Source organism: Sinohyriopsis cumingii, chromosome 11 (genome assembly GCF_028554795.1).
Source record: "Sinohyriopsis cumingii isolate HCF-2022 chromosome 11, ASM2855479v2, whole genome shotgun sequence".
Taxonomy (NCBI): Eukaryota; Metazoa; Mollusca; class Bivalvia; order Unionida; family Unionidae; genus Sinohyriopsis; species Sinohyriopsis cumingii.
In genome coordinates, this window is record NC_142971.1 from 46,314,519 (window position 1) to 46,341,753 (window position 27,235).

General features: G+C 35.8%; 1 protein-coding gene across 5 annotated transcripts in view; it reads left to right on the top strand.

Moving 5' to 3' along the window:
* The window catches only part of LOC149788062 (cyclin-dependent kinase 17-like), a 225,285-nt gene that overhangs the window by 48,463 nt on the left and 149,587 nt on the right, over window positions 1-27,235 (top strand). The window contains exon 1 of one of the 5 annotated variants that reach the window (XM_089974354.1): window positions 4,712-6,206. The exons of 3 other annotated variants lie outside the window; for them this stretch is intronic. Coding sequence is in view for 1 of the 2 variants with exons in the window: in XM_089974351.1 (XP_089830477.1) it covers window positions 16,915-16,950 (36 nt within the window). In the remaining variant the exon portion in view is untranslated. Of the gene's footprint in view, window positions 1-4,711; window positions 6,207-16,583; window positions 16,951-27,235 lie in introns of those variants that run through there. One more of the 5 variants, XM_089974351.1, reaches the window with a different exon arrangement.

Below are 27,235 nucleotides of genomic sequence, written 5' to 3' on the forward strand. Positions count from 1 at the left end.
ATATAAGCTAAGCATTGGGGTGGGTGGGTGGAAGCTGTTCATCATGCAGGCCACAAACAAGTTCTTGTATTTACAATATAGCTGTATCTTCTAAACAAGGGTGAATATCCTGCAGTTACCTGGCTGTAACACTTGACTTCAGCATGTTGGTAAATATAATAATTTTTGCATCTTTAGATGTAGTCCAAATCGCTCCACATATTCAGCAAGCTAATGAAAATACTGGTGCATGGTGATGGTAAGGCAAGGAAGAACTTCAAGATTTTCTTAAGCATCTTGGTTGAACCATGAAGATGAGACCTTCATGGTGATATTTGTTTTCTTTAAGGTTAAGAACACTAATAAATAAAGAATACTCTGGTGGGAGTGATTGACCCCTAGGAACAGAAGGTGCTAATTATAATAAAATATGGGAACCAGTCTAGAAACAAGTGAAGAGGTTTGGAAAGCCATGATTGGTTGATAATGAAAAGTAAAATTTTAGCACAATGAGTCTTTTGTGAGCTTATCCTATTAGTTACTGAAAAAAGAAGAAACTGTTGTATAAATGGCATTTGAGTCCTTTTACAGTCTTGATATTGGGACATTCATTACTGAATTTAGCACCTGATTCTTTTGGTGCAGAATTTAAAACAATGTTTTCTACACATGTAGACCAAAGAAATGCTGCAGGACATATTGTTTTCTCTGCAAAGAAGCTTGCATCAAGGATGAGTCTATACTGTGAAATATTGTCTTGATAATGAACATTTAGAAATTTAGTTATTGAATTCTTAATATCATGATGTTTCCATAGGTTTATTGTGGGAATTAAATTAGAACTTGGGTTATTTAGGCAAGCAACTTAACTTTTTAAGCCCAGATTACACATTCATTTATAATGAGATAATATCCTTGTTCAAGAACTTGTGATTTCATCACAATTTATGATAGACCTAAGTGGGCAATATTAGAGAAAAAGAAAAATTGTAGCTTGTCAGTGATGCCAAGTAATGTAGAAGTTCTTCTTGTGATCACATTTAAGAGGGCTCTCAAAACTTCCTACCTTCAATATTCTCAGCATGTTTTTTTTAATGTTTTCTAATTTCATGGTGTTTGTTTTTGTAATCATATCATTATGTATTTTTTATCTGATAGGTATTGTCTAATGTTGTAAAGTGCTTAGATCTTCTAAAGATTAGGCGCTATACAAAGTCCTCATTATTATTATTATTATTATTTAAAAAATGTGCTGAAATAGTAAAGTCTTTCAGTCCAGATTTTTTAAAAAAAGGCCACACATTTGCTGTTTCTATAACTAGAGTTTGTGTCTGAGTTTAGGCTTTATCTCATTATTTCAAAAGCAGACCAGTCCACATGGTATACAGACATAAAAACCTTATAAAAGATAGGGAGATCAGTCTGAGATTTGAAGAAAATGGTGACCTGCAGGCAAAAGTCATGGGTCCAGTTTGCAAACAGTAGTGGGGAAAAAAAGAAAAAGTTTCACCATCTGCTGATACATGGGTGGAATTTAAAAAAATCAATGCATATATATATACCTAATCATATTCTGTCACATAATTCTTTCCGAATGAGACATCCTGGATTCAGTCAGAAGTAATAGTAAAACTTTGTCTCGGGTGGAAATCAAATTAAGTTGGTTATCATACAAAGTATTTTTTTTTATATTGGTGCAGAATACTTTAAAAAACAGTAGAACAATAAACACTTGTTGTGGCAGGCATGCATACAGGTTGAATTCCCCATCTGTGTATTGTATAAGCTACTTCCCATTCTTGAACTGGATTGCCTCCCCTGCATTTTACTCTGCCTTTTAGCTGAAAGAGCATTTCTTCCAAATTTAAAAATGACTTTAAAAAATATTTGTCAGATTGTATTTGTATTTTTAAAAAAACACAAAAAAACTATGGGGTTTTAAAATTTTATATTTATTATCAGCTAAAAATTTATGAAGAATTCATGTTTTCGGTGCGTTTTGTTAGCAACCTTGATAAAAACGGGTTTAACATATTTAATACTGAAAGAGTCAGATGAAACCAAAGTACATGGACCATGATGTTGGAGATCAGAGTCCACCTTAATAAGTAAGATGGACTTCTATATTGAGAATTTTGAGGAAAACTTCGAAATTTTAAATTGGGCTTTACCCAATCAAATCAAATGCTGACTGTATGTCTACATATATGTATACCAATAACCAGATGTTGAAATCAATAGTGCCTTTTAGAAAAAAGAAAACCCTAAAGCGGGCTTAGCTCTACTACACCAAAATATTGCTGTTTTCTCAGATGCACACAAATGATTTCTTATATGGAGCCATGATATCTTGATGGCTGGCATGCTGGACTTGTGACCTAAAGGGTGCAAGTTCAGATCCTACTATCAGATCAGCCCATGTTAGCCCATGTTATCTACCAAATGGTATATCCTTGGACAAGACACTTTACTTCAATTTCCTCAACACTAAAATAACCTACTTTTGTTTAAGTACCATGAAACACCAAATAAAACATTCTTTTTAATAATGTTAACTCACTAGTCTGCATGCTGGACCTCAGCACAGGAGTACTGAGGTTCAATTCCCAGACCTGGCTGGGTTGGCTGCGGTATTGTGGACTAAGGCAAAACACTTGACCTTCATTGCTCATGAAACACTAACCACCAGGTAAAGCAGGCTTAGCCAGCCAATTCAGAAATAATTTTGTGTCTGATGTACACCAGCCTCTTCAGTAGCACAGTCAAGTGTAAACATTATACAGCCAAATCGGCAGTTGCATTATGTGCTTGCAAATCATGATCTATTGTTTTTTGCTGCTTATGTTTTAAATTAAACTGTCTAGTTTTGAAATCCTGAGTCAAATTTGAACACTGCTGGATGAGAATTACACAGTTAACTACAATGTTATATTACACAGCAGAACAGGTAACACATTCAACTGTAGACATCATAGACCCACATCCGCATTTCCATTATATGCTAGCAGATCATGGTCTAATGTTTTTTTAATGTTTGTGTTTTAAATTGAAGTCTTGTTATGAAATCTGAGTCAACAGTGATCACAACTGGATGAGAAATACATAATTAACTACTGTATTATATTACACAGCATACCCTGTGGACATGAGGGATATACTTGATGTGTCAGTGATTGAATGCTTGGGACTAGCAGTAATTGTTTTACATCTGTCAATGATTGAATGATTGGGACTAGCAGTAATTGTTTTACATCTGTCAGTGATTGAATGCTTGGGATTAGCAGTATTTGTTTTACATCTTTTTCTATATTTACAGATAACGTTTCCTTAAAAAAAAGGTCTGATTTTTTAATACCTGCAAAAGCATACAGATGAAAATCAACTACTAAATCCAGAATTAGATCTTGAGGGGGCAATTGTTGGAAATGAAATTTTGATGGGGCATTGGTTGTAAATGATCATACAGAATTGTACATGCAGCACACATTATTCTCATTCCAAGATGCACCAGTTATGATTGGTTTGGCTTTGTAGGTTTGTTGCTATTTTTCATTACATAATGGCAGCTAGTATATTTGATGGATGAAGAACCCCATAAAATGCTGAGAAGAACCACCAACCCATGCGAAGCTACTAGCAAACAGACACAGGTGAGATGTCAGTGATCTGGCCTTGGACATGCCCTAATCCTAACTCAACCACCCATGAACCCCCATTTGAAAGTGTTGGTGAAAAACAATTAAGGAAAAAACATTCTTTGGCATATCATGTTGAACTTAAGCATCATAACTAGGTTACAGTGCCCTTCTTATCATATGCTGCTATTGCTGTTGCAGGTTTTAAAGCCATTTTTCAGCACATGATATGATATATATGGCAGCCAGTATTATTGGTGGAGGAAGAACCTGGGAAAACCCAGGAAAGAATCACCGACCCACGAGAAGCTACTGACCAGCTTTCTCACATACTGTTTATCAGATGGAATATGATTTACAAAACTTCATTTTTCTTACTTGTTTGGTTGAAGCAAATAAAATTTTCATTCATTGCAGAATTTGCACATCAACATTATATTTTTAAGACCAGTAATTCTCAACCTTGCTTGTAATATAAAGCAGTTATTTAAGTGTGTTTATTCAGAACATTTACCATATTTGTTAGTGTAGAATGCACACTTATCTGTGAATAGCATATAGGGCTTTCCATTAGATTTAAAGTTGAAGGGTCAGTTGCCAAGATGGGCAAGGGGGTTTGAGGGACCTCCCCCAGCATAGTTACATTTTTTAAAAAAGTAGCTGGGTGTAAGGAAAATGTCAGTTAAATCATCCGGCTTCCGACTGATAAGAAAAGCCCAGAGGCTCCGATCTAGCATCACAAAATGTACTGAAAGACCAGGCCTTTCCATTGTAAAACTTTATATAACTCCAAATTTTACTCCAAATTCGTCTGACCAATCAAAAGGATTCATTTTCTGATTTTGAGTAGTAAAAATGTCTTGAGCAACTTGGATTATTTCAGCACTTTATGTGCGGACAAATTTGGATCTATACTATTTGCAGATCGATGCATGTAAATACAGTTTACATATATATTGGCCCACATAAATGGGCGGTGCCGCATCAGACAATTGCTCTCGGCAGATGACTTCCTTTGATAGTGTCACCCAGAATTAACCAAGCAGGAAAAAACAGCTTCATGGGTCATTCCTCTGTTGAGGAGAAACTGATAAACAGAAATGATGGGCCAATATTGCCATTATTATTCCATTCTTGTAGTAAACATTGATTGACTTGTTTTGCAGTTTTAAAAATATTACATCAGATTTTGTGTTGCAGTAATGCTTTCTCCATATGAGTCAGTAATTCTTTTTTGTTTTTTCTTTCTCTCTCTCTTTATTTCTTTCTTTCATTCTTTCTTTATTTATTACATGTTTTATAAAATAAATGTATCATTTAATTCTTCATTCTAGATATTTTTCACTGTAAGCAAACTTGTACATTAGTGCATAGGCATGTCCTTATTGACAATCTTCATGGAAAACCCCACATGAATTCCAGCATTTATTCTTAGCTTGTCGGTCCAAAGTACACAAGAGCTTAAGCTATGACCCAGAGCAGTGTTGGCATCTATAGATTTAGATGGTAGGTTGAAGTTTGTATAACATTCTGATTATAGTCCATCTAAAGTAACTAATTGTAAACACTACATTTGCACATCTCTGTTACATGTATGCACATCTCTGTTACATGTATGCATTTAATTTGCATATCACTGTTACATGTATGCACATTGCTTTGTCTTTATGCACTACAATTGCACATCATTGTTACATGTATGCATTACAATTGCACACCATTGTTACATGTATACACTACAGTTGCACACCATTGTTACATGTATGCACTACAGTTGCACATCATGGTTACTGGTATGCATTACAGTTGCACATCATTGTTACATGTATGCACTACAGTTGCACACCATTGTTACATGTATGTACTACAGTTGCACACCATTGTTACATGTATGCACTACAGTTGCACATCATGGTTACTGGTATGCATTACAGTTGCACATCACTGTTACATGTATGCATTACTGTTGCACGTCACTGTTAGATTTTTCACTGCAATTGCACATCACTGTTACATGTACACTCTACAATTGCACATTTTTGTGTTACAGGAGCAGCATTATTAGTACACAAGAGCTTTTGAGCAAACAAATTATGATTCCATTCAAGCCTAAGGAGACTAGACAGTCTTCTTGAGACATTTCTCTATCATTTAATTGCTAACAAAGGTCACAAGGAGCTAGAATATATAGAGCCTCGACACAAGAATTTCTGTGATTCCCTGAAGGGCTTGTATGATCTTGACTTTAGTTTGCTTTATATTGAACATACTTGAACAACAAGTGTAGAGGGATAGATTGATTCATATCAGAGACAGGTGAACCTCATTTGTGGTAGTTGTTGGGGATTCAGTATGAGGAAAGATTGGATGATGTCTTTGGATCTAACCATAAAAGAACCTACATGCAGGTTTTCCACTTGCTGATAACCAGAGGAGGTCATAAAACCTCAAAAAGTTGCTGTCTGTCAGGTTCCATGTATACAGTTTAGACTGAAGTGGAGATCAGTATCAAAACATTCAAGTCCAGGAGCTGATAAATATGCTTGTACAAAAATGGTGGGTAATGTGCCTGTATGAACAAAAGCCAAAGCAGTGAGTATCTGCTGTCAGTATCATTGATATTTTTCTGGCATCTGCTTCCTTTCATGTTTTGTATAAGTGATTAACATTCAAACAGTTGAACATACAGGAGAACCCCACTATAATGTGCATCATTACAACACAAGTTCAGATATAACACTGATGCATTATTACAACACGAATTCAGATCTATCACTGGCAAGTAATTGCTCTCATTTTGTAGCTTACCTGGACATAAGGCCAGTTAAGCTTATGGTATGGTCACGCATCTGATTGGCAGAACCTATTGACCTACTCTGTAAACCATATTTCTTGCCTGACTTCTTGTTGTTGTTGTTGTACAGTTTAATGCCCATTTTTCAGCACACGATAGGCTATACATGGCGGCCAGTATTAATGATGGAGGAATAATCTGGGAAAACCCTGGAAAGTACCACCGACCCATGAGAAGCTACTGGCAAGCTTTCTCACCCACATTGGCCAAATCGGAGACTCGAACTCACACAGACAGAGGTGAGATGGCAGTGATCTGTAACGGAGAGTGCTTTAGACCACTCAGCCACTTGGGGCCCCTGTCTGACTTGTAACATGCATGGAATATATACTTATATCGTCAAGATTTTGGATAATTTTGATTATAGTTTGCAAAATCCACGCATATTAAACAGTGGCTGCATCTTCAAAACAGGGTCACTTAAGAATCAAATGTATGGTCATTTTCGTTGATTGTGTTGACCATAAGGTATTGTTGTTAATGCATACTCATGAACAACAAGAAAATCTTGGCATAGGCAGTTTTAATAATATTTTGGTTTATATTATCAAGGTTTCAGTTGACTTTGATTATGAACTATGTGTAATGCTAATTATGAGACCACTCTGGTGGTCTAAGTGGTTAGAGCATCTGTCTGGGATGCAGGAGGTCGTGGGTTCAAACCCTGCAAAAGTCATACCAAAGACTCAGAAAAATGGTACAAACATCTGCTTTGCTTGGCGCTCAGCATTAAGAGGTTAGCATTAGGATGGGTCTGCCTGGTGTCAGGATAATGTGACTGGATGAGACACAATGTTACATGTTGCACCAGTGCTAGACATAACTGTAAATTGCCACACTGCAGACATTGTAGTGATACAACTAAAATTGTTAAAGCTACATTAAAAATCCAAATCATGCATGCATATTATTTATGTTATTTATCCTGATAACATTTTTTTTATCAAGATGTACGAAAATTGCTAACATCAAATTAATATAAAATTTGGGTAATAGTTAACATAGGCAAAGTGTTCTTGCAAAATACTACATAAGCCTGCTTAATAGTCAAGTGTCATGTTGGGTAAACCAGTTTATGATCTAGGGCCCAATAGGACCTCTTGTGTCATTTATTGTACACCTAAAGTTCAAGCCATGCTGACAAACCTAAATATGGTAATTACTTGCTTATAGGTCTCAAACTACGAAAACTAATTATCCTGATCTGTCATAGCATAATGCACTACAGACTGGGGGGTACATTATATGTTTATTCTACCAAATTAGAAAACTGCATAGACCCAGATCTACTGGTGCATTATGCATCAGCAGATCTGGGTCTGTACAGTTTGCAGTTGCAGTTGGAATAGATTTTATGAGCAAGTATGTAAGTCAATTACGTTTCAGAACCCCACAACTTACAGATCGTAATTAATTTTGTTCTTACACAGCAATGATAATTTTCATTGCATATGGGACTATCTTAATCCCTGCTAGCATGGGTACGTGGGGAGGCCTGCCAGTAGCTTCTCGTGGGTCGGTGGTTCTTCCCTGGGTTTTCCAGGGTTCTTCCTCCACCAGTTATACTGGCCGCCATGTATAGCCTATCTTGTGCTGAAAAATGGCATTAAACCCTAGAACAACAACAACAACTATCTTAATCCCAGTTTTCAACTCTAATGGTAGTAGACCAAAAAGAGATTGCATCATGGTCTGTGATCTATCATCCATTGTCCATCATCCATCCATCTGTTAGCACAAGTTTTTGTTGGCTACATCTCCTAAACTACATGGAGTATTGCTCTGAAACTTAATAAACACATTCATCCCATGATCTGGTTGGTCTTGAATAAAAATGTTGCCTCACAGCCATCCATTATGGCCACAGCCATATTGTAACTTTTGTCAGTGCTACTCCTCCTGATTGAATGGTCTTGTCATTATGGGATTTACATGAAAAGGCTTATTATGAAGTCTAGTTAGTCCTAAATGAAAATAGAGCCAGTTGGACATCCAGTATGACCAATATGGCAGCCATGTTGAAAAACATATTATTACTGCTCCACCTGAATGGAAAGTCAGATTGTCATGAGGCTTTCATAAGAAGACTTTTTATCATGTCTAGTTGGTCATAAATAAAAATGGAGTTGATCTTATGTCTAATATGGTCGCCTCCATGACCATCTTGAAAGTCTTGTTATTACTTCTCCATCTGAATGGATGGTCATATGAACACGGGTTTTTTTACTAAAAGACTTCTTACAATGTATAGTTGCTCTAAATCAAAATGTTGTTGATCTGACATGGAAATCTTGTTCTTGCAACTCCTTCTGAACAAAAATCAACATTGCCATGGGATTTTCACCAGAAGACTTATATCAGGATGAACCTGAGCAAATCCAAAAGTGAGCAACCAGGTTTGTTAAATCCAATGTTTGCTGCACACCAGGAGTACAATATGCTTGTAAATTTTTTGGACCTCCACTTCCAGGTTTTACTGGATAAACTTGGCAAATCCAAAAGTGTGCATCCAGATTTGTTAAATCCAATTTAGACTACACAACAGGAAGTATGACCTCATTATCAAATAAGCTGTTTTGGAAACACTTTATCTAATATAGACTGGAAACACTGATTGATAACATTAAAAACACTGCAAAAATCCCTTTCTACAATTTGAGCAAGTCAAACAGAACTGATAGCATAAATATATACAGTATACCTACAAGATAACCATTGTTCAAACAGATACCATTTGTACTTGCTTATAAGACAAGTCCACTGCACACTGTACAGACTCAGATCTGCCATCGCATAATGTGCCAGCAGATCTGGGTCTGTTTTTATATTACAGTAATCATTAGAACAAACAAGATAGGCCCTGATCTGCAGGTGCATTAGGCTATGGCAGGTCTGGATGTCTATTGTTTGCAGTTTGAATTGACTTATAAGTGAGCATATACAGTAGTTACAAATTCAGTTTTGTCCCCAGAACCATCAACGTCTGTAATTTTTAACTACCACTATTAATTGCAACCGCAGATTCTCTGTAAAACAAGAAAGATGCATTTTTGAAATGTACAGTCAGAATTTTCATGATTTTTTTTTATTTAATGACACTGCACTGTACATTTATATCATTATTAAGTAACACAGAATGCATTTAGGCCATACCCTGAATGAATTTATACAGATTTTGAAATTTCACCATAACACACCTAAATATTAGTGTTTGGATTAATTTGTCACACTAAGTGTTTCATTATATTCGTTTGTAAGTCATATGTCACTTGTTTAGGCTCGAATAAACAGTAACACAAGAAAATGTGAAATCAACAATCTTTGAAAAAATACAATAATTTATTTCCCTGGAAAAATTGTGTAAAAATGAAAAAAATATGAACTTATGGTTTTTATAAAATCAAATCCAAAAATAATCCAAGAATAATCCATGTATACAATTTTAAAAGTCCTAATAACAAAATGTTCTAATAATTTCAAGTTCAAATCCCAACAAAGAATCCAAGATGAAAGATGATAATGAATGCTGTAACCTGTAGCGTTGAAGTCTACAGTTCCTTGTAGAAACAAGAATTATCACTCCGGTTTTGGAAATCCAAATAAGTTTTTATAAGAACTGTTTTTGCTCAGGAATTTCATATGAGCACACATATTTTCCAGGAAAAAAGAATTAATCCTTTTGAATCCAAATAATTTGAAATAACTCCAAACAGCATAACAGACACCTTTCAGTGTAAAGAAAAAGTCCAGCTATAGTACTGAGAATCTCTCTCCAAAACAAAGGTTATATCATATTCTAAAGCGAAAAACGAGGTCACATGATGATGTTGCTGAACCTCATCAAAATTATTTACTTGTTAAAGAGCACGTACACCCAGTGTGGCCCTGATGAAAACCAATCATTTTACTCTAAGAACTAAAATTTAAAAAATTGTTTACATCTTAATTCAGTAGTCCCATGACCTCAACAACAACCAATCATTTTGAAATTAAAATAGAACTTATTTACGTGCTTGCTGCTAATTTTGAATCGGGGTCAGGATCTAGGTCAACACCTGATGTTTCCTAAAACAAACAGTCACGGTCAAACTATTTTCTGGAAAATGTATCATCTCTAGTGAATAAATTTACAGTAGCATGTAATGAAAAATAAAAAAATTAAAACTAACAAACAAACAGTTAAATTGAAATAAATATATATTAAATCAGATATAATTAAATTAAATATACATAACAGTAAGGAAAACTTGTATGAAATGTAATCTGAACATATAAAAGAGAAAAACAATAGTAATAAATGTTTTGTCAATCCACTTTTTAATTAAAATTGTGTCACATGTACTTTCAGAGTGCTACATCGTGCAGCAAGAAATGTTAATGTAATAGAGTTTGTATAATTAAGATAGAACATGAGCTTTGTTAGATTTGAGTTTTATTGTAGGCAGTGCATTTGATGATTACAGGAGAAAATGTTACCATAGAAACAATATTATATGCATGTTTAAATCAAATTAAACTCAGAGGAAGACCAGGAGTTCAGGTACATAAAGAAATCTGTTATCATTGCCCAGATCTGTGTGTGTAGATAGGTCCATTGATAAATTCTGGCAGAATGAATTTAACCAATTACATTATACATCTTAACAAACAGTACCACAACACCACACTCAGAAACCACTGTACAGTATATTCTCACTTGTTAGAAACAATCATTAAGTAGACTGCTCTCAGTGATCCTATCTTCAGTATATCACTAAGTGTCATTTTTGTGACATGTATCTCAGAGGATGCCAGAGAGCTGTCAGATTTGGTGTTGTATGTATTGTTCATTTTTATGGGATGTATTTAAAAGAGTTCTTCCTTATTTGACTGGTTTTTTCAGCTTCGTACAAGAAAGGTTAATTATGATAAGAGAATGGTGTGCCCAGCATGCATGATGTAAAGAAAACATTGTACCTAACAAAATTATATATATATTTTTTATGATATCTGGTTCACTATTTGCTTCCTGTGCATTCATAGGTACAAACGATAGTGTGGGGTTGTGTGGATCCATGAAAAACAGTAGTTTTAAAACAAAATTCATGATTTAAAAAGAAAGTAATAATTTCTTTCAAAATAATTGATCTCTGCTTCCTGGACTCCTAGAGTCAGAAGTGGATTTTATAATACCTGCACTCTTACATCTAACACCATTTAGTTTGGACTTGTCTACAAGTTTATTTCCAAATGCCATGCTCACAGGGGGTCACTGTGTGTAAATCCAGGGGGCCATATCTAAATGGTCCTTATCAAGCCCCACTTTTGCTAAAGCCGCTTCTGAGTAAAAATAGATAGGTTTGGTTTGGTTTTGTGTTGTTTAATGCTATTTTTCAGCACATGGTAGACTATACATGGTGACCTGTTTATTTGGTGGAGGAAGACTACAGGAAAGAACCATGGCCCACAGGAAGTTACTGTCAAGCTTTCTTACATTCCCTTGTTGGTAGATGGTGACTAAAACTCACATGGACAGAGGTGAGATGTGTGAGTGATCTGTAAAGACCACATTGACTGTCCCAAGGCCCGTAAAAAAGAGAAAGTAATTTTAAAGCAATGGAAGAAAATGTGACGTTCAGTATCCAAAAAACTTGTTTAAAAGAATGTAATAATGATAGAGGTGTTAAATTGACCTACTTTTATTCATGATTGGTAGCACAATGCTTTGGGATTATGTATTAGCAAACTAAGCAAGACTAGCATCGCCAGAATCTCCTGTTGCTTCAGCACACATTGTCAGATTTGTATTATAAACATACAAGAAGAGAAAAACCTTGAAGATGGATTGATTTATTGAATGTGAAACATGAAAACATCTCCGTTTTATGTAGTATTTCACTTGTGTCTTCTAGTAACAATGTTATTCTTGCATGTTATTCAGAATATTATATTTTCAGTATGCAAAAACTAGAAATCACAACATGGTTTTATTACTGCACTTTTCTTTGTTATGATCATACCCCACCTATCCCCAGGTTCCACCAGTGTTGAACTTGGCTGAAAATTTGAATCAGCCTTTAGATCAGGCAACCTATTTTGATCATGGCAACCATCCCAATATAATATTACCTAAAAACTATGGCCTACCTGACCTCAGACTGACCAGCCTGACACTAATTTCTGCCTCAGGAATTCTAAAATCGTTTTATACATGTACAGACCATCAATCAATATCTCATGGTTTAACATTTCTAGAATGATGTAAGATTTTTTCAACAGTATGCATGTACAGACAGGCATTAGTGCATAATCATCATCTTTTCTTTTAAAATAGGCCAATAATAATAATAATAATAATAATAACTCATAAACCATATAATGTATGGTATATTCTTAGGTATTCACCAATAGTGTCAATCTTTGTTATAATAAGAAATTACATTTCACATCAGCAAGTTATTTAATGTAATCCCAAAATGGCTTCTTTCTGATACTGTATACTTGTATTTAGAGTCAGAAGGACATTTGGAATCACATAGCAAAAACATATTATAGCACATAATAGTGTGATTTGGTCTGGGTATGTGTAAATAAACTTGTGCTCATGTGAGTGTATATGGTAACTATGTAAGCTCATTTCTTACTGTATTGGTTGGTTTGGGAGGTGGTGAAGACCTTTCTGTTGCAGAACCCAGTCCTAGAGATAATGACTAGATAAAAAAAAGAGTTGAAGATGTTGCAGTAAGTATCTTAATTTGGCTCCATGGCCTGGATTTTATCAGTCTCCTGTAGACAGGAAGCTGTTTGACAGGGGTAGGGAAGGCTGGCGGGGAGGGGGGGACCAGTCAGCTCCTCCATTATACCTCATACCATATCCCCCCCACAATATCGCTCTCATGTTATCCACTTCACTAACTCATCTGGGTGACAAGTCCTCTATTTCAAAGGTCAGAAGTACTAGTAAACACACAGATTATACACCTCTTTGGTATGCTAATCTAAATTTGTTTTCTTTTAAAGCAGATTTGACCCAAAGTTCAGAGCATTGTACAATATCCTTCTTGAACTTGACATAAATGTATCTTTATTTATGTAAAATATCCCACTGGTCAAGTTAATCTCCACTCCAGTGTGCACCTGTTTTGTAGGAATTTTTTTTGTCCAATGCATAGGATAAATCGCTTTGAAATTTGTTCTTGGAACATAATTTTTTTCAAGAGTCTGGTGTGATTAGCTTCAATACATGTATTTAACCAGTGAAGTAGCAAATAGGTTACAGTGATTAACTAGTTATGCCACACCACAAATATTATAGTAGTATGCAGGGATTAGTATGTAGGGTTATATAACCATGTCCATCTGTTCATTTGTCCCTTGTCTGTATGTTGTCATAAATTTTGCATTGAGGTCAAATTTTAGAGACTGGTGGGGCATTTATTTGCCCTGACCACATATTTAGATGGTTTTTTGTTGTTGTTTTTTTAAAATATTTTTTATATAGTATAGGCAGTATTTTTCAGTCATCTGATACAGAAAAAACTAATTTAAGTTTTCATACCCACTAACATCGAGTCATCTTGGGAACATAGGTCAGAATGACCCACTTTTCTTTGAGAAGGAGTCCACAGAGAAATTTTTCTTTCTTGTATTGATGATATGTCTTAAAATGATTTCCTAACAGTGTTATCAATGGTTGAATTTCTATAGCTAAAATCACCAGGTGAATTAGTTAAAGAAATTGGTAGTTGAAGTTAAGAAAGTCAGTAATGGCATGCTTTCATTACAATGCTGTCCACGGTAGCAATGGTGTATACCACAATATAATGAAGTACAACAAATACACTTTTACTAATCATGGGATTTGTTACCTTACCTTATAAAATGAATCAAGCTATAATGATTTGTGGGGGTCTTTTTTGTTCATAGACCAGAAGAGCTTTTAGGATGGTCTATTGACATGAGGTTTTCACGAAAAGACTTCTAATGATGTCTTCCATGTCCTGAATTATGGAAAGCCATTGCTGCCAAAAATATATCATTGAAATAATATAAGTAAATTTAAAATAAACCAAAAAAAACTAAAATAAAACAAACATGCTCATAAAAAGATAATAAATCTAAGACACTAAGATTAATACTCAAATAAAATAAGGGACAATTGAAAAAGACATGTCAGCTGAAACAACATGACAATGAAACCTAAACGCTTAACAAAATAAACAATAATTTTTCAATAAGATCATTACTCAAAATAAACGAGGTACAATCAAAACAGACAAGTATCCACAGAAACAAACAACATACCAATGAAACAAGCAAGCGCCAAACAAAATATGCGATATTTAGACATAAACAAAACAGACAAATGTCAACAGAAACAAACAACATTCCAATGACACAAGCAAGCATCAAACGAAATAAATGGTATTTACATGAAGCAAACCAACACAAGCTGGTTAAGCAAACGTAAAATGATGCAAAATAACAACAGAAATGTCAGTAAAAAATCAGCGTACATATACAACACCCATGTGCAAACACTACTGAGAAGTGAACAAAACACGATAGTCAAATGATCAACTTTGTCAAAAGGACTGAGAGGGCACCCCTGCATTGTAAGAGGGGATTTTTGACAGCCAAGTACACAAAATATTTAAAAATGGCACATGATGTAGGAGAACAGGAGTTAACTAATGCCATAGATATTTGTTTTTTTTTTTAGTATTGATCTTATTTAAATACAGTTATTGTATTTGAAGTTTGCTTTTTTGATTCATATTTTCTTTGTTTCAACCGAAATTTGTCTTTTCGGTTTGTGGCATCCCTCGTTTTATTTGAATATTATCTTATTGTCTGAGCTTTAATATTACTATCTTACAAGCATATTTGTTTTATTGTAGCTTTTCTTGGTTTATTTTTAAGTTGCTTATATTATTTCAATGACATATTTTTTGCAGTGATGGCTTTCCATACAAAATGAAAATGGTGACAAGCTGACATCCGATATATGTACCACAGCAGCTAGTTTGAAAATCTTGTTTGTCTTGTCTTGAATTCCTGGAATTTCTTATGCCATGGTCTTGGAGAGACTCTTGTTCTTGTTAATTGTAACAGCACATTTATGTTATTGGCTATATTATGCCATGGGAGCTAAGTGCCTTCCCCATGGACACCCCAAGGCATCCAACCCAGACTGGCCTGGACTGTAATTAAACCCATGATCCTTGATTATGAGCCTGATGCAGGACCAGCTGAGCTTCTGCAGCTCCCCTTGTTATAATGAATGACCTTATTATGATGAGAGACTGCTGTATAAATATTGGCTGGCCCTAAACACCAGTTTCAAGTGATCTTCATGGTGCCTTATCTGAGGCAATGAAATCAGACCATTTCAATAATTTTCAGTGCATAAACTTGATTTGCACAGTATGTAAGTAACTGCAGAAAATTTTCTTAATATAATGTACACTTACTGTTAAGCACCCATTATAGTGTGACCACACTTTACTGGGTGATTAACTGCCATCTCACCTTTGTCTACGTGGGTTCGAGTCTCGGATTCGACCAATGTGGGTATGTGAAAAAGCTTGCCAGTAGCTTCTCGTGGGTCGGTGGTTCTTCCCGGGGTTTTCCTGGGTTCTTCCTCCACCATTAATACTGGCTGCCAGACATAGCCTATCGTGTGCTGAAAAATGGCGTTAAACCCCACAACAACAGCAACAATTACTGGGTGATTAACAGTGAGGGTCCATTATATTTACACTGTTTAATATGGACATAAGTTCATTTATATTTACACTGTTTAATATGGATATGGGTCCATTTACCAGTATATTTACACTGTTTAATAGTAATTAAACCCATTTTCTTTGTGATAGCTGTAGTTTTCATATTAAACCTAATTCAGTATAAGACCTACCTCAGTATAAGTCAAAGTCAATGCATGTTTTATGGCTGACCAGAACAGCATTATAGTCAGGATCTAATGTTGTAAGTAGCACAAGGTTTATCATTACTGTAATAAACGTTCATTAGGCTTTATACGGTAGATATATCAAAGCAGCCTTACGATGAATGAGTGTTATGAATGAAGTTGTGGCAGCTGATCTAGCCTTACCATCAGTATAGATAGGGAACTGTGGGATATAAAAACTACTTTAACTTTCCGCTCAGTGTATATACCACACAGCAGCTGGTCAGACTATAGGAATAACAAGTTGCAGGAAGTGTATTCATAACAAAATGGGCAGAGTGTAATCTGGTAATCTCGGTGACTGCAGGTCAGGTGTGCGCAGTGAACAGACTAAGTAATGGGATATACACTTACACCTGTCAGACGGGAATAACGAGAAATTACTGGATTTTTTTGAGCATACACACAATTATATATACCAGCAGTACAGACGGGAAACTGTGTTTAGATGTATAGTGATAGATATTAAGGTGGAAAATAGTGAATGTGAGAAGATGGACATTGACGTATACACATGCTCAGAAACCCAGGTTAGTATGGCTTCTAAGTTAGCATTTTGTGTACAGTAATAGGTTTGTTGTAGATGTGTAACTGGGGCAAAGCCATGAATACTTTCTATGTCTGCATCTAACAGGTTGAACACATTCACAAAATTATTTTCAATGTAAGGCTATCCAAAACCACTGTGGATTTGTCACTAAGCTGGGGGGGGGGGTGCAATTTGGCAAAGAAATGCAGGAAAGTGACCATAATAGTCATTATACATGGACTGTTTTGGGGCATGCAATTCAGAGTTATTAACACCCACCAATTTTGTTGTAAATAGGGACAGTTATCTGAATATATGAGAGATATAATCAAGAACTAAAGGTTTGAAAAAAATAATGCACGATTTTGGCACGTTAAGTTTATTTTTCGGCACGAAGAAATTATTGTGAATTCCGCAAACTCATTCTCACCCTAGTATAGTTCCGGATTAGCATGTATTATGACATTCATTTTAATATCTCTGTTATATAGACCATAAACAAAATTATTTTTGAGTTGATAAAAGCCCTTTGAAAATAAATGTTTTCTTGAAACAGTTCTAATGCCATCTTGAGAACTGCAGTCACTTTCCCAGACATTTTCAAATTTGTAGAACATGTGTTACGGTCAATGCTTGATTTGCCGCAAATTTGGGTTGCATGAGTTGCATGTCTGTTCCAAAGATGTCCAGGTTTGGAGCTGTGAACATATTTATATTTTTTTATGAATTTTTATTGATGCTCAGGAGTTTTGGGTTTACATTATGTTGATGCACGTTTAAGCAAATCACATGGCGTGTTGGTATGTGAATATTTAGCTTAACCAAATTTTATTGCACTTGGTGTTTAAATATAAATATTGAACAACAATATTCAGATATTTCGATATTTTATTTGACACAAGTCTTATCTAATTATGATTTATTTTTGAAAGAGTTTGACTTAATGCCTGGTCATGTACAAGAGTGCGGACATCGGTAATTGGAACATTAGTCTCGTAGTCTATATCTTTCCTTGAAGGATTCATTTCGTGGTGCTGGCAAGGAAATGTAGGCCTGATAGATAACAGGTTTTTGATAAGACACTTTGCTGATACTTTAAAGTAAAAAGGAACTCAGATAAATCCAGGTTCTGTTACCCACTCTGTCTACCGTATACACACTGTTTTGTGTTGCCAGCGCATCAAAACTAGTTGTGGCAACAATAATGACCACTGTCGCTTGCTCCATTTTTTTCTTGGTGTTTTCTTTTTCTTGCGCAGATCATGAATTTACATGTTAATACATGTGGCTACCCCACTCAGTTTAGAAAATTCCACTTCCATTTATCCTTAGAGCAGCCTTCTCACTCAGTTCTGATGCCCCAGTGGTATTAAATTATTCAGCATTGGCTTTTGCATGAAGTTCCAAGTCTTCAAAATTCATTTTAATTATGACATTGGTAAGCAAATATCTAGATTCTAGCCCCCATTTCACCAAACGTTGTAGATTTGTCCTGCTTATATTGAAATTTTTTGGAATCTTTTTATTACTTGATTATGGAATTATCAGCTTTTCACTGGAAATTAAGCAGGCATTAAGGATTAAAATACAGTCATAATATCCTGTATTTCCTGAAATTAATCTTCTTTTTATCTGTGAGGGAAATTTTCGGATTTTCTCTAATTTGACAAATTACTCTACATTGCTGTCAAGATTAAAATGGCTTCCAGGTGTACAATTTTAAAACTAAAGAGTTATTTTTTGTTATTGTATTATATATGCTGTAACCTCTCACAAAAATACCAGAATAAAATCTCATATGCAAGATAAATTGCAGTTTGAGGAAAATTTTAGAAAAATGTAATAAAACTGGAACACAATAACGTATTGCAAGGCATGCCTTAAAAGTTCAGGTAGCTGGTAAAGATCTTGAAGAATCGGGTTTTGGCAGTGGACTAATGCGTCTGGGAACAAGAGGTAACTATTTAAATGGGGCACATAAAATTAAGGAATTTACTAGCCCTTAAGCAAAAAACATAAACTTGGAAGAAGTTATGAAGGCCAAAGTTTAACAGACTTGCTCCATCATTATCATGCACTCACAGATCATCAATAAATTGGAAGGTGTTTGACACATTCTCAATTGCATGATAAACATCTTGATGAATATGATTTGATGTAATATTGTAAATTGTGCCAAGTGATGTTTGCAAAATACCTTTTAAAAAGTTTTAAAAAGCCAAATTGTTGTTCCACATCTGGGAGTAAATTACCATTAACAAAAAATATTTTTTTTAGGAGGATTTTATGGATTTATCATAAAGGTCTTGGGTCACCCTGAGTTTGGACATGTATGCCTCCACCATTTTCTTTGGAAAATTCAAAACATTTTGCCTATATTCATGCATGTATTTCACACCTTTTGGCCTCCGCGCAAATTTTATTTCCACTCAGCAAATTAGAAAGGAGTGATGGATTAAAATTAAAATTAACATACAGATCAGGTATGAGCATTATTAAAATGACATAGGTCAAAGTCAGTAATCACCATTTTCCATTAAAAGTAATCAATTTATGCTGCCTGTTTTATATTTTTAAAAATATTCAGATTCATTCCTTTCCTTCCAGTGAAAAACTTTTGAAAGACATTGTTTATACAACCCAATTTTGGTGTGCAGTTGACTGGATCAGGAAGACCTGGGCCATATTTTGATCGTTGGTGGGCCCTATTTGACCCTGAACTTGGCTCTTGCATTTTGAACTAGTTTCTTCATTTGTGATATTTTGGAGGAAGCATTGGTGTCTTGTAGACACTATCTACTTTTGGAATAGTATGGATATGCCATGCCATGCTTACCATCAGTACTTGCTCATAAATTAAATCCAGCTGCAAATTGCACAGATCCAGATCTGCCATCGCATAATGCACTGGCAGATCTGGGTCTGTGCCATTTGTTAAGAGTAATCAGTCGAAGAAACAGCACCGAAAAGTTAAAAGGCATGCAAATCCTACAAACTTAAAATATATCAGCTCCAGTCATTTGTCGGGTGGTCTCACTTCATGAATCAATCGAACACTGTTAAAGATATTATTGTGTATGTAACATAAACTACCTTAAATTAACCAACTCTTTGATGACTGATCAAAGATAGCAAGGCAACCAAGCTAAAAGAATACTTCGTAAATCAAAGAGCTTGGTTTCACAGATACAGACCATTATGGGCAAGTGAGTTTCAGAGAATTCCTGAACTGGCTCTAAGAAATGATAAGTTTCACTATTACTTCCAATGAAATCACGACATCAATAATGTACTAATTGAACAAATTAAAAATTCACTTTCGACGTAGACGATTGTCTCGCAAAAGAAATGTCACTTGTTTTTAACAAAAGGAATCTTGTTTGGTGGTATATAAACAGTTTAGTTTCCTGCTAAGAGACTCCCGATTTGGCAGGATACTAATAAATACCACTCGGGGAACCAGACTAATCAACAAAACAAAAAGCAGTGATCTAATAATACACAAGTGTTTTTGCATACGTGTTGAAATCAGATGGAACGATCTTTCACATGTTAGACATTTTGAAAATAAATGTTATTTATACAGAATAATGATGGCTGCAGTGGCCTAGTGGTTAGAGCATCCGCCTCGGAAGCAGGAGGTCGTGGGTTAGAACCCCGACCGAGTCATACCAAAGACTTACAAAAATGGTACTAACAGCTGCCTTGCTAGGCGCGGACCATTAAGAGGTTAGTGTTAGGACTGGTCAGCCTGGTGTCAAGATAATGTGACTGGGTGAGACATCATGCTACATGTCTGTGGTATGATGCCCCAGTGCTAGACATCACTATAAACTGCCACACTGCAGACATCATAGCGATATGACTGAAAAATTGTTAAAGCTACATTAAAAATCAGAATCACACACTCACACACAGAATAACGATCAACTTCATTAGAAAATGCTCACTATTAACAATTATTATTGATGTGCTTGTAAAACGAGGATTCTTTCATTAAACACCCCACGTCTTCTACCTCGTACGTCCCCCACCCCCTGATGGTTTTCTTGATGTTTAAGCTGATTTTTAAAAACTTCCGGAGATCGCTCGGTAACTCGTGCCCTCGCTTATAGTGTGGTAAATGTTTGTGGACCCTGTTGTGCATGAGTTATCGAGGAAGAGCTCTGTTTATATATGTGTGTGTGTGTGTTTTTGTTGTTGTTCAGACTCTCAAATATTGAGATATAAAGGTTACACTTGAAGTTGTTTTAGTATAGCATGATAAATTTGTTGTATTATATGGCTGTGGGTTATAGCCTTACAGCAGTTGGACTTGGGTGTCATGACTAAGCATCTGAAGGTGGTCTCTTAACCACAAGGATACATTCTTTGATGTACAAAAATTGCCTGAAGTAGATCATGGTGTGCTGTATATACTCATATACTGAACACCTGGTTTTAAATTGCCAATACTTCCAAGGTTGAGCATTTACTTTAAACATTGAGATTAAAAATGTGTAAAGCTTTTAATGCTTGACACATGAAATGTTTAGCCCCACACTTAACTCTTTAACCCCTGGAGGTTTTTGTCGTTTTCCGCTGAAATGTGAGTAAGAAACACATTTTGGGGGCTATTTCAGAATACATCATAATATATTGACTTCCAAGACACTTCCATTCACCTAATGCCTGGTTGTGTTAGAAACAACATTTTTCATTGTTGGCTATTTCACTCGCGCATGAGCAGATGAGTAAAAGATGGAGTTCTTTTTTTTTTTTTTTGTTAATGAACCCATCATTTTCGTGTTGAGACCACTCTTTATTCCAAATAATAATAATAATGATATGATTACAAAAGCAAACACCGTGAAATTAGAAAACAAAAAAAAAACATGCTGAGAATATTTAAGGTAGGAAACGTTATTAGGTCTTTAAGTTTGTTCTTGCAGTCGAAATAAGTGAGTTTTGAGAGCACTCTTGAATGTCTTTGTGTCTAAGTTCAGTTGGCAATTCATTCCACGTTGCTGGGCCCTGGTATGCAAAAGAACGCTGTCCATATGACTTTGTTTTCATAGTGGGAATAATGAGTATATGATTGTCAGAAGAGGAGTGCAAATATGTTGCTGGTGTGTACACATGGGTGAGGTCGGATAGGTATGTGTGACTAGAGTCCAACAGTGAAAAATAGCACAGAGAACAAATTTTGTGTTTGATTCTGGATCGAATGGATAGCCATTGTAGGGTACAGAGCAGCAGGGAGGTGTGCTCTGATCGTGGTACTCTAAGTATGATCCGAGCAGCTGTGTTTTGAAGTTTCTGGAGTAGATATTGAGATGAACCAGACTGAATTGAGTCTCGTGGGTCAGTGGTTCTTTCTGGGGTTTTCCCGGGTTCTTCCTCCACCAATAATACTGGCCCCCATGTATAGCCTATCATGTGCTGAAAAATGGCGTTAAACCCTACAACAACAACAACTGAATTGAGTTACAATAGTCCAGTCTTGAAAGTACTAATGAACACACAAGTGTTTTATTGGCATCAACTGAAAGATATTTGTGAATTGAGCTGATGCATCTCAGCTCAAGATATGCAGCCTTGCATATGTTCATGACGTATTGGTGCAATGTGAGAGTACTGTCCAGAGTAACACCTAGGTTTCGTACTGTTTGTGTGAATTTAATGTTGGTGTTGCTGATATTTATTGTTTTAGGTAAAGGATGTGAATGAGAAAGTCTTTGTGTTGTGATCAGAATGGCCTCAGTTTTATCATCATTCATCCGCAGCTTGTTACACGTCATCCAAGATTTCACATTAGAAATGCACCTCTCTATACCTCGGATGGTAGCATCAACTTCAGTTGGGTGGCTAGATTTGTACATTTGGGTGTCATCAGCGTACAATTGCGCCCATCTTATCCTATTTTTGCAAAGGTTCGCCTGTAGCGTCAAGGTCATGTAGCGTCAAGTGGGTGGCATTACAGGAAGTTAGACAGATGTAGCTCTACAATGATACCAAATAATCTGGATGTTCTAGTTGCTCTACAAAATTCAGAGTGAAACACCTGACTTTTTGGACCCAATTATTTTCCACCCAAAATTCGCCCGTGGTCGTAATCTGATTTTGTGTCTGGATTTTAGACTTTTTGTCCTTAGATCTAAGGTAGACCAGTCTGAACTGCACACAGACAGGTGAACCTTTGCAAAAAGTAGGATAAGGGGGGCATTTGGAATAAAGAGTGGTCTCAACACGAAAATGATGGGTCCATTATGCCAAAAAAACAAAGAACTCCATCTTTTACCCTTCTGTTCATGTGTGAGTGAAATAGCCAACAATGAAAAAGGTTGTTTCTGACACAGCTAGGCATTAGGTTAATTGGAAATCTCTTGGAAGTCAATGTATTAGGATGTATTCAGAAATAGCTTTCAAAATTTGTTTCCTAGTCGAATTTCAGGCAAAAACAACAAAAACCTCCAGGGGTTAATGTGTAAACAAACTTGATACCATCAGAGAGCAATCCAGGACACACATAGCAGATTTTAGATGATGACCCCTGGATAGTGGTTCATTGATGCATATATGTGTGGGATAACAACCATGGGTATTTGCCATGGAAGCTCTTGCTACTCTGCACATATAAAATGTGTGTGTGATTAGGATTTTTAACGTAGTTTTAAAAAAAATTCAGTCGTATTGCTACAATGTCTTCAGTGTGTTTATAGTGATGTTTAGCACTGGGGCATCATGACACAGACATGTAGTATGATGTCCCACCCAGTCACATTATCCAGACACCAGGCCAACCAGTCTTAACACTAACCTTTTAACGCTGAGCACCAAGCGAGGTAGCTGTTAGTACCATTATTTAAAGCTTTGTATGACTCGGCTGGGGTTCAGACCCAGGACCTCCTGCCTAATTGTGCAAATCCAGAAAACTAAAATGCACATTCATGCCGGTTTGATTACTGTTGACATGTTTTTGGCCTTATGGTTCGGTGAGTTGATTGCCTGGCACTGCATCCATCATGTCTTCCATCATTCATTGTCTGGTAACAATTTCTATTGTCATCTTTCAGAAGAACTACATGAGCAGTTTCAAGCAAACTTGGCACATAAAATCCTTTCATCTTTGTGTATTAATGATGCCAATTCCCCATCAAATACGATCACTGATGCTAATAAAGATGCACATTTAAATGAATTATGTAAATAGTAGATTTTGACCAACCGGGAATGGGATCACATTAAGTGTACACACAATTTTACATATGTGCTGATAAGCATTACTACAGACACTTGATCACTGTGATCCTTTTTGCCTTTGACATAGGGGAGCCATAGTTGCTATGTTCAGACTTGTAATCCAGAGGTCATGGGTTTGATACCCAAGCAAGACATCCTGGGTTAGCTATCTTGTTGTGTCCTTGGATGAGGCACATGGCTCCCATTTTTCATCATGATATAGCCAGTAATGAGTTGAAAGTGCAACCGAACAACCAACCTAGCTGAGCCATTCTTCTTTTGAGTCCTCTATGATTCATTTAAGTGATCAATACCATTCACAATTGTTTTGTCTTTTCACATTTTACCTATCTGTGGTCATCACACTGTCTGTACTAGGGGTTTCAAACTCCGGTCACTGTTGGCCGTATGAGGGCATTTTCGATGGCCCAAGGGATGCACTACTATCTCTCATGATACCTTGTGATGCCAATCATTTTGTGTGTGTGTGTATGTATATATATATATATATATATATATATATATATATATATATATATATATATATATGCTGATGATTTTCATCTCTGGTGTGTATTTATGCTTGGAACTGCTCCGGGGTCTTAATGGTTTGAGCGTGTGCCTCAGATGCATGAGGTCATGTGTTCAAACCCTGACTGAGTCATACCAAAGACAAAAATGGTACTGACAGCTGCCTCACAAGGTGCAGAGCATCAAGAGGTTAGTGTTAGGACTGGTCCAGCTGGTTTTCCAATAATGTGACTGGGTGGGATGTGATGCTACAGTTCTTCAGCATGATGACCCAGTGCTAGACACTACTGTAAACTGCCACACTACAGACATCATAGCAATATGACTGAAAAATTGTTAAAGCTATGTTAAATATCCAAATCACACACACACACACACACACACACACACACACATTTCAGCCTAGTGTTAGAAAATGATTTTGCATGAACAAATATTAAATGATCTCCAACTGATTAAAATCATTGGTTGATCAGTTCTCAAAAACTGTCATTAATCTAAATTCCAGCACATTTCCGTCATTGTTTAGCAGCATTTCCCTTCCTTAGGTAAGAAAATAATCTCCTTCCAATAAATAACAGAAATTTAATTCTTTGTCACTTGTCATATTTGATAGTGGTTACCATATATACTGGCTCTAAGTTGAGTCAAACTGCAAAAAACATCCATATCCTTTATAGCAAAATACACCCACAGATCAGGGTCTGTGCTATTTGTTTGACTGATTACTCCTAACAAACTGCACAGACCCAGCTCTGCCAGTGGATTATGCAGAGGTAGATCTGGATCTATGCAGTTTGCAGTTGGATCTCTACTTGTGAGAATATACGGTATTTACTTATATGCTATGTACTCACATATCAAACAAAGGCAATTATGGACAACATAGACCCTGATCTGTAGTTACATAATGTACCAGTAGAATGGGGTTTGTGTTTTTTCTTATCTTTAATCCAAGCAATCTGCATAGACCCAGATCTGCCAGTGAATTATGCAGCAGAGGTCTGGGTCAGTGCTGTTTGCAGTTGGATCTGACTTACGAATAATATGTCGACTTATCACGGTTTAGTGTTTTTCGTTGGTGAGAAATTTTTTAAGTTAGACTTGGGAGTCAAGCAAAGTATATCATCGATAGTCCAGTAGTCATATTAAGTTTTGCGGCAAAAGGCTCTGCTTGGAAAATTGTAAAAGTTGGAGCTTGAGCTGGAGATTGGAAAAAATTAAGTTTTCAGTTTCAATTAGTAAAAACTGATTATTCAAAAGTAAATTTGCCTGCTGTAGGTTGACACAAAATCTCAAGCACAGATTCGAGCAGCAAGGTTTTTATATCTAGGCCTGATCTAAACTGTTTGCCAAGTTGGGTTCATGACCAGAGAGAATATTATACTGCATTTTGAAAATATAATTGTGAAAATTGATTAAATATAAATGGATCATATTGCAAGGAAGTGGTTGTTTATTATGGCTGATTTAATTTTTACACAGGCCTATTTTTGCATTCTCTCTTTTCTAAATACACACACCTATACTTTTGTGTGCAAATCAAAGGCTTTTATCGGTTTAGACTGATATTGATAGTCCAATATGTTTATCAAAATGGCATTTCAATGAGATCATGGTGTGAATGATAAATATAGCAAACAATTTAGACTTACCTCTTGTATCTGACAGCCATAAATAATAGTATAAACAATTTGAATTTATGAAAATTGTTATCAGTAAAAACATTTTGCATCATAATGTCATAGAAACAATTTGCATTATAATGTCTGTACCAGGGATCGGCAAAATACGGCACGTGTGCCACAAGGTGGCGCATCAAGAGATTTTGTGTAACACAGAAAGGGTAGCGAAAAATCTCAATTTTAACTGTGTTACTCTCCCACTGGTGGCAGAGCACTCATTCATTTTGTAATTAATCCAGAAAAAAGTGGTTTGCTATGTACAATAGGTTGCTGACCTCTGGTCCACACTTTAGAGAAATATATGGTAAAATTTGATTTTTTTTAAGACTTTACAGTCATATACAGTACATCTTGATTGTCTAAACTGTACGGTAATATGCATACAACTTGATTGGCTAGACTGTACATTAATGTGCATACAACTTGATTGTCTAGACTCTACAGTAATATGCATACAACTTGATTATCTAAACTGTACATTAATATACACTATATCTTGATTGTCTAAACTGTTCATGAATATGCAGAACAACTTGGTTATTTAGATTGTACAGTAATGTGCATACAACTTCATTGTCTAAACTGTACATTAATATGCAGTACAACTTGTCTAAGCTGTACAGTAAGTAATATGCATACAATTTGATTAACTGTTTGTGAATATCCAGTACAACTTGATTGACTAGATATTATGATTTGAATGTATGGAGTCTACAGTAGTAATACAGTACAACTTCATTGTCTTGACTGTACAGTATTGCACTGTACAATTAATTGTCTAGACTGTACAGTGTTACACAGTACAACTTGATTGTTTAGACTGCACAGTAATATACTGTACAACTAGTG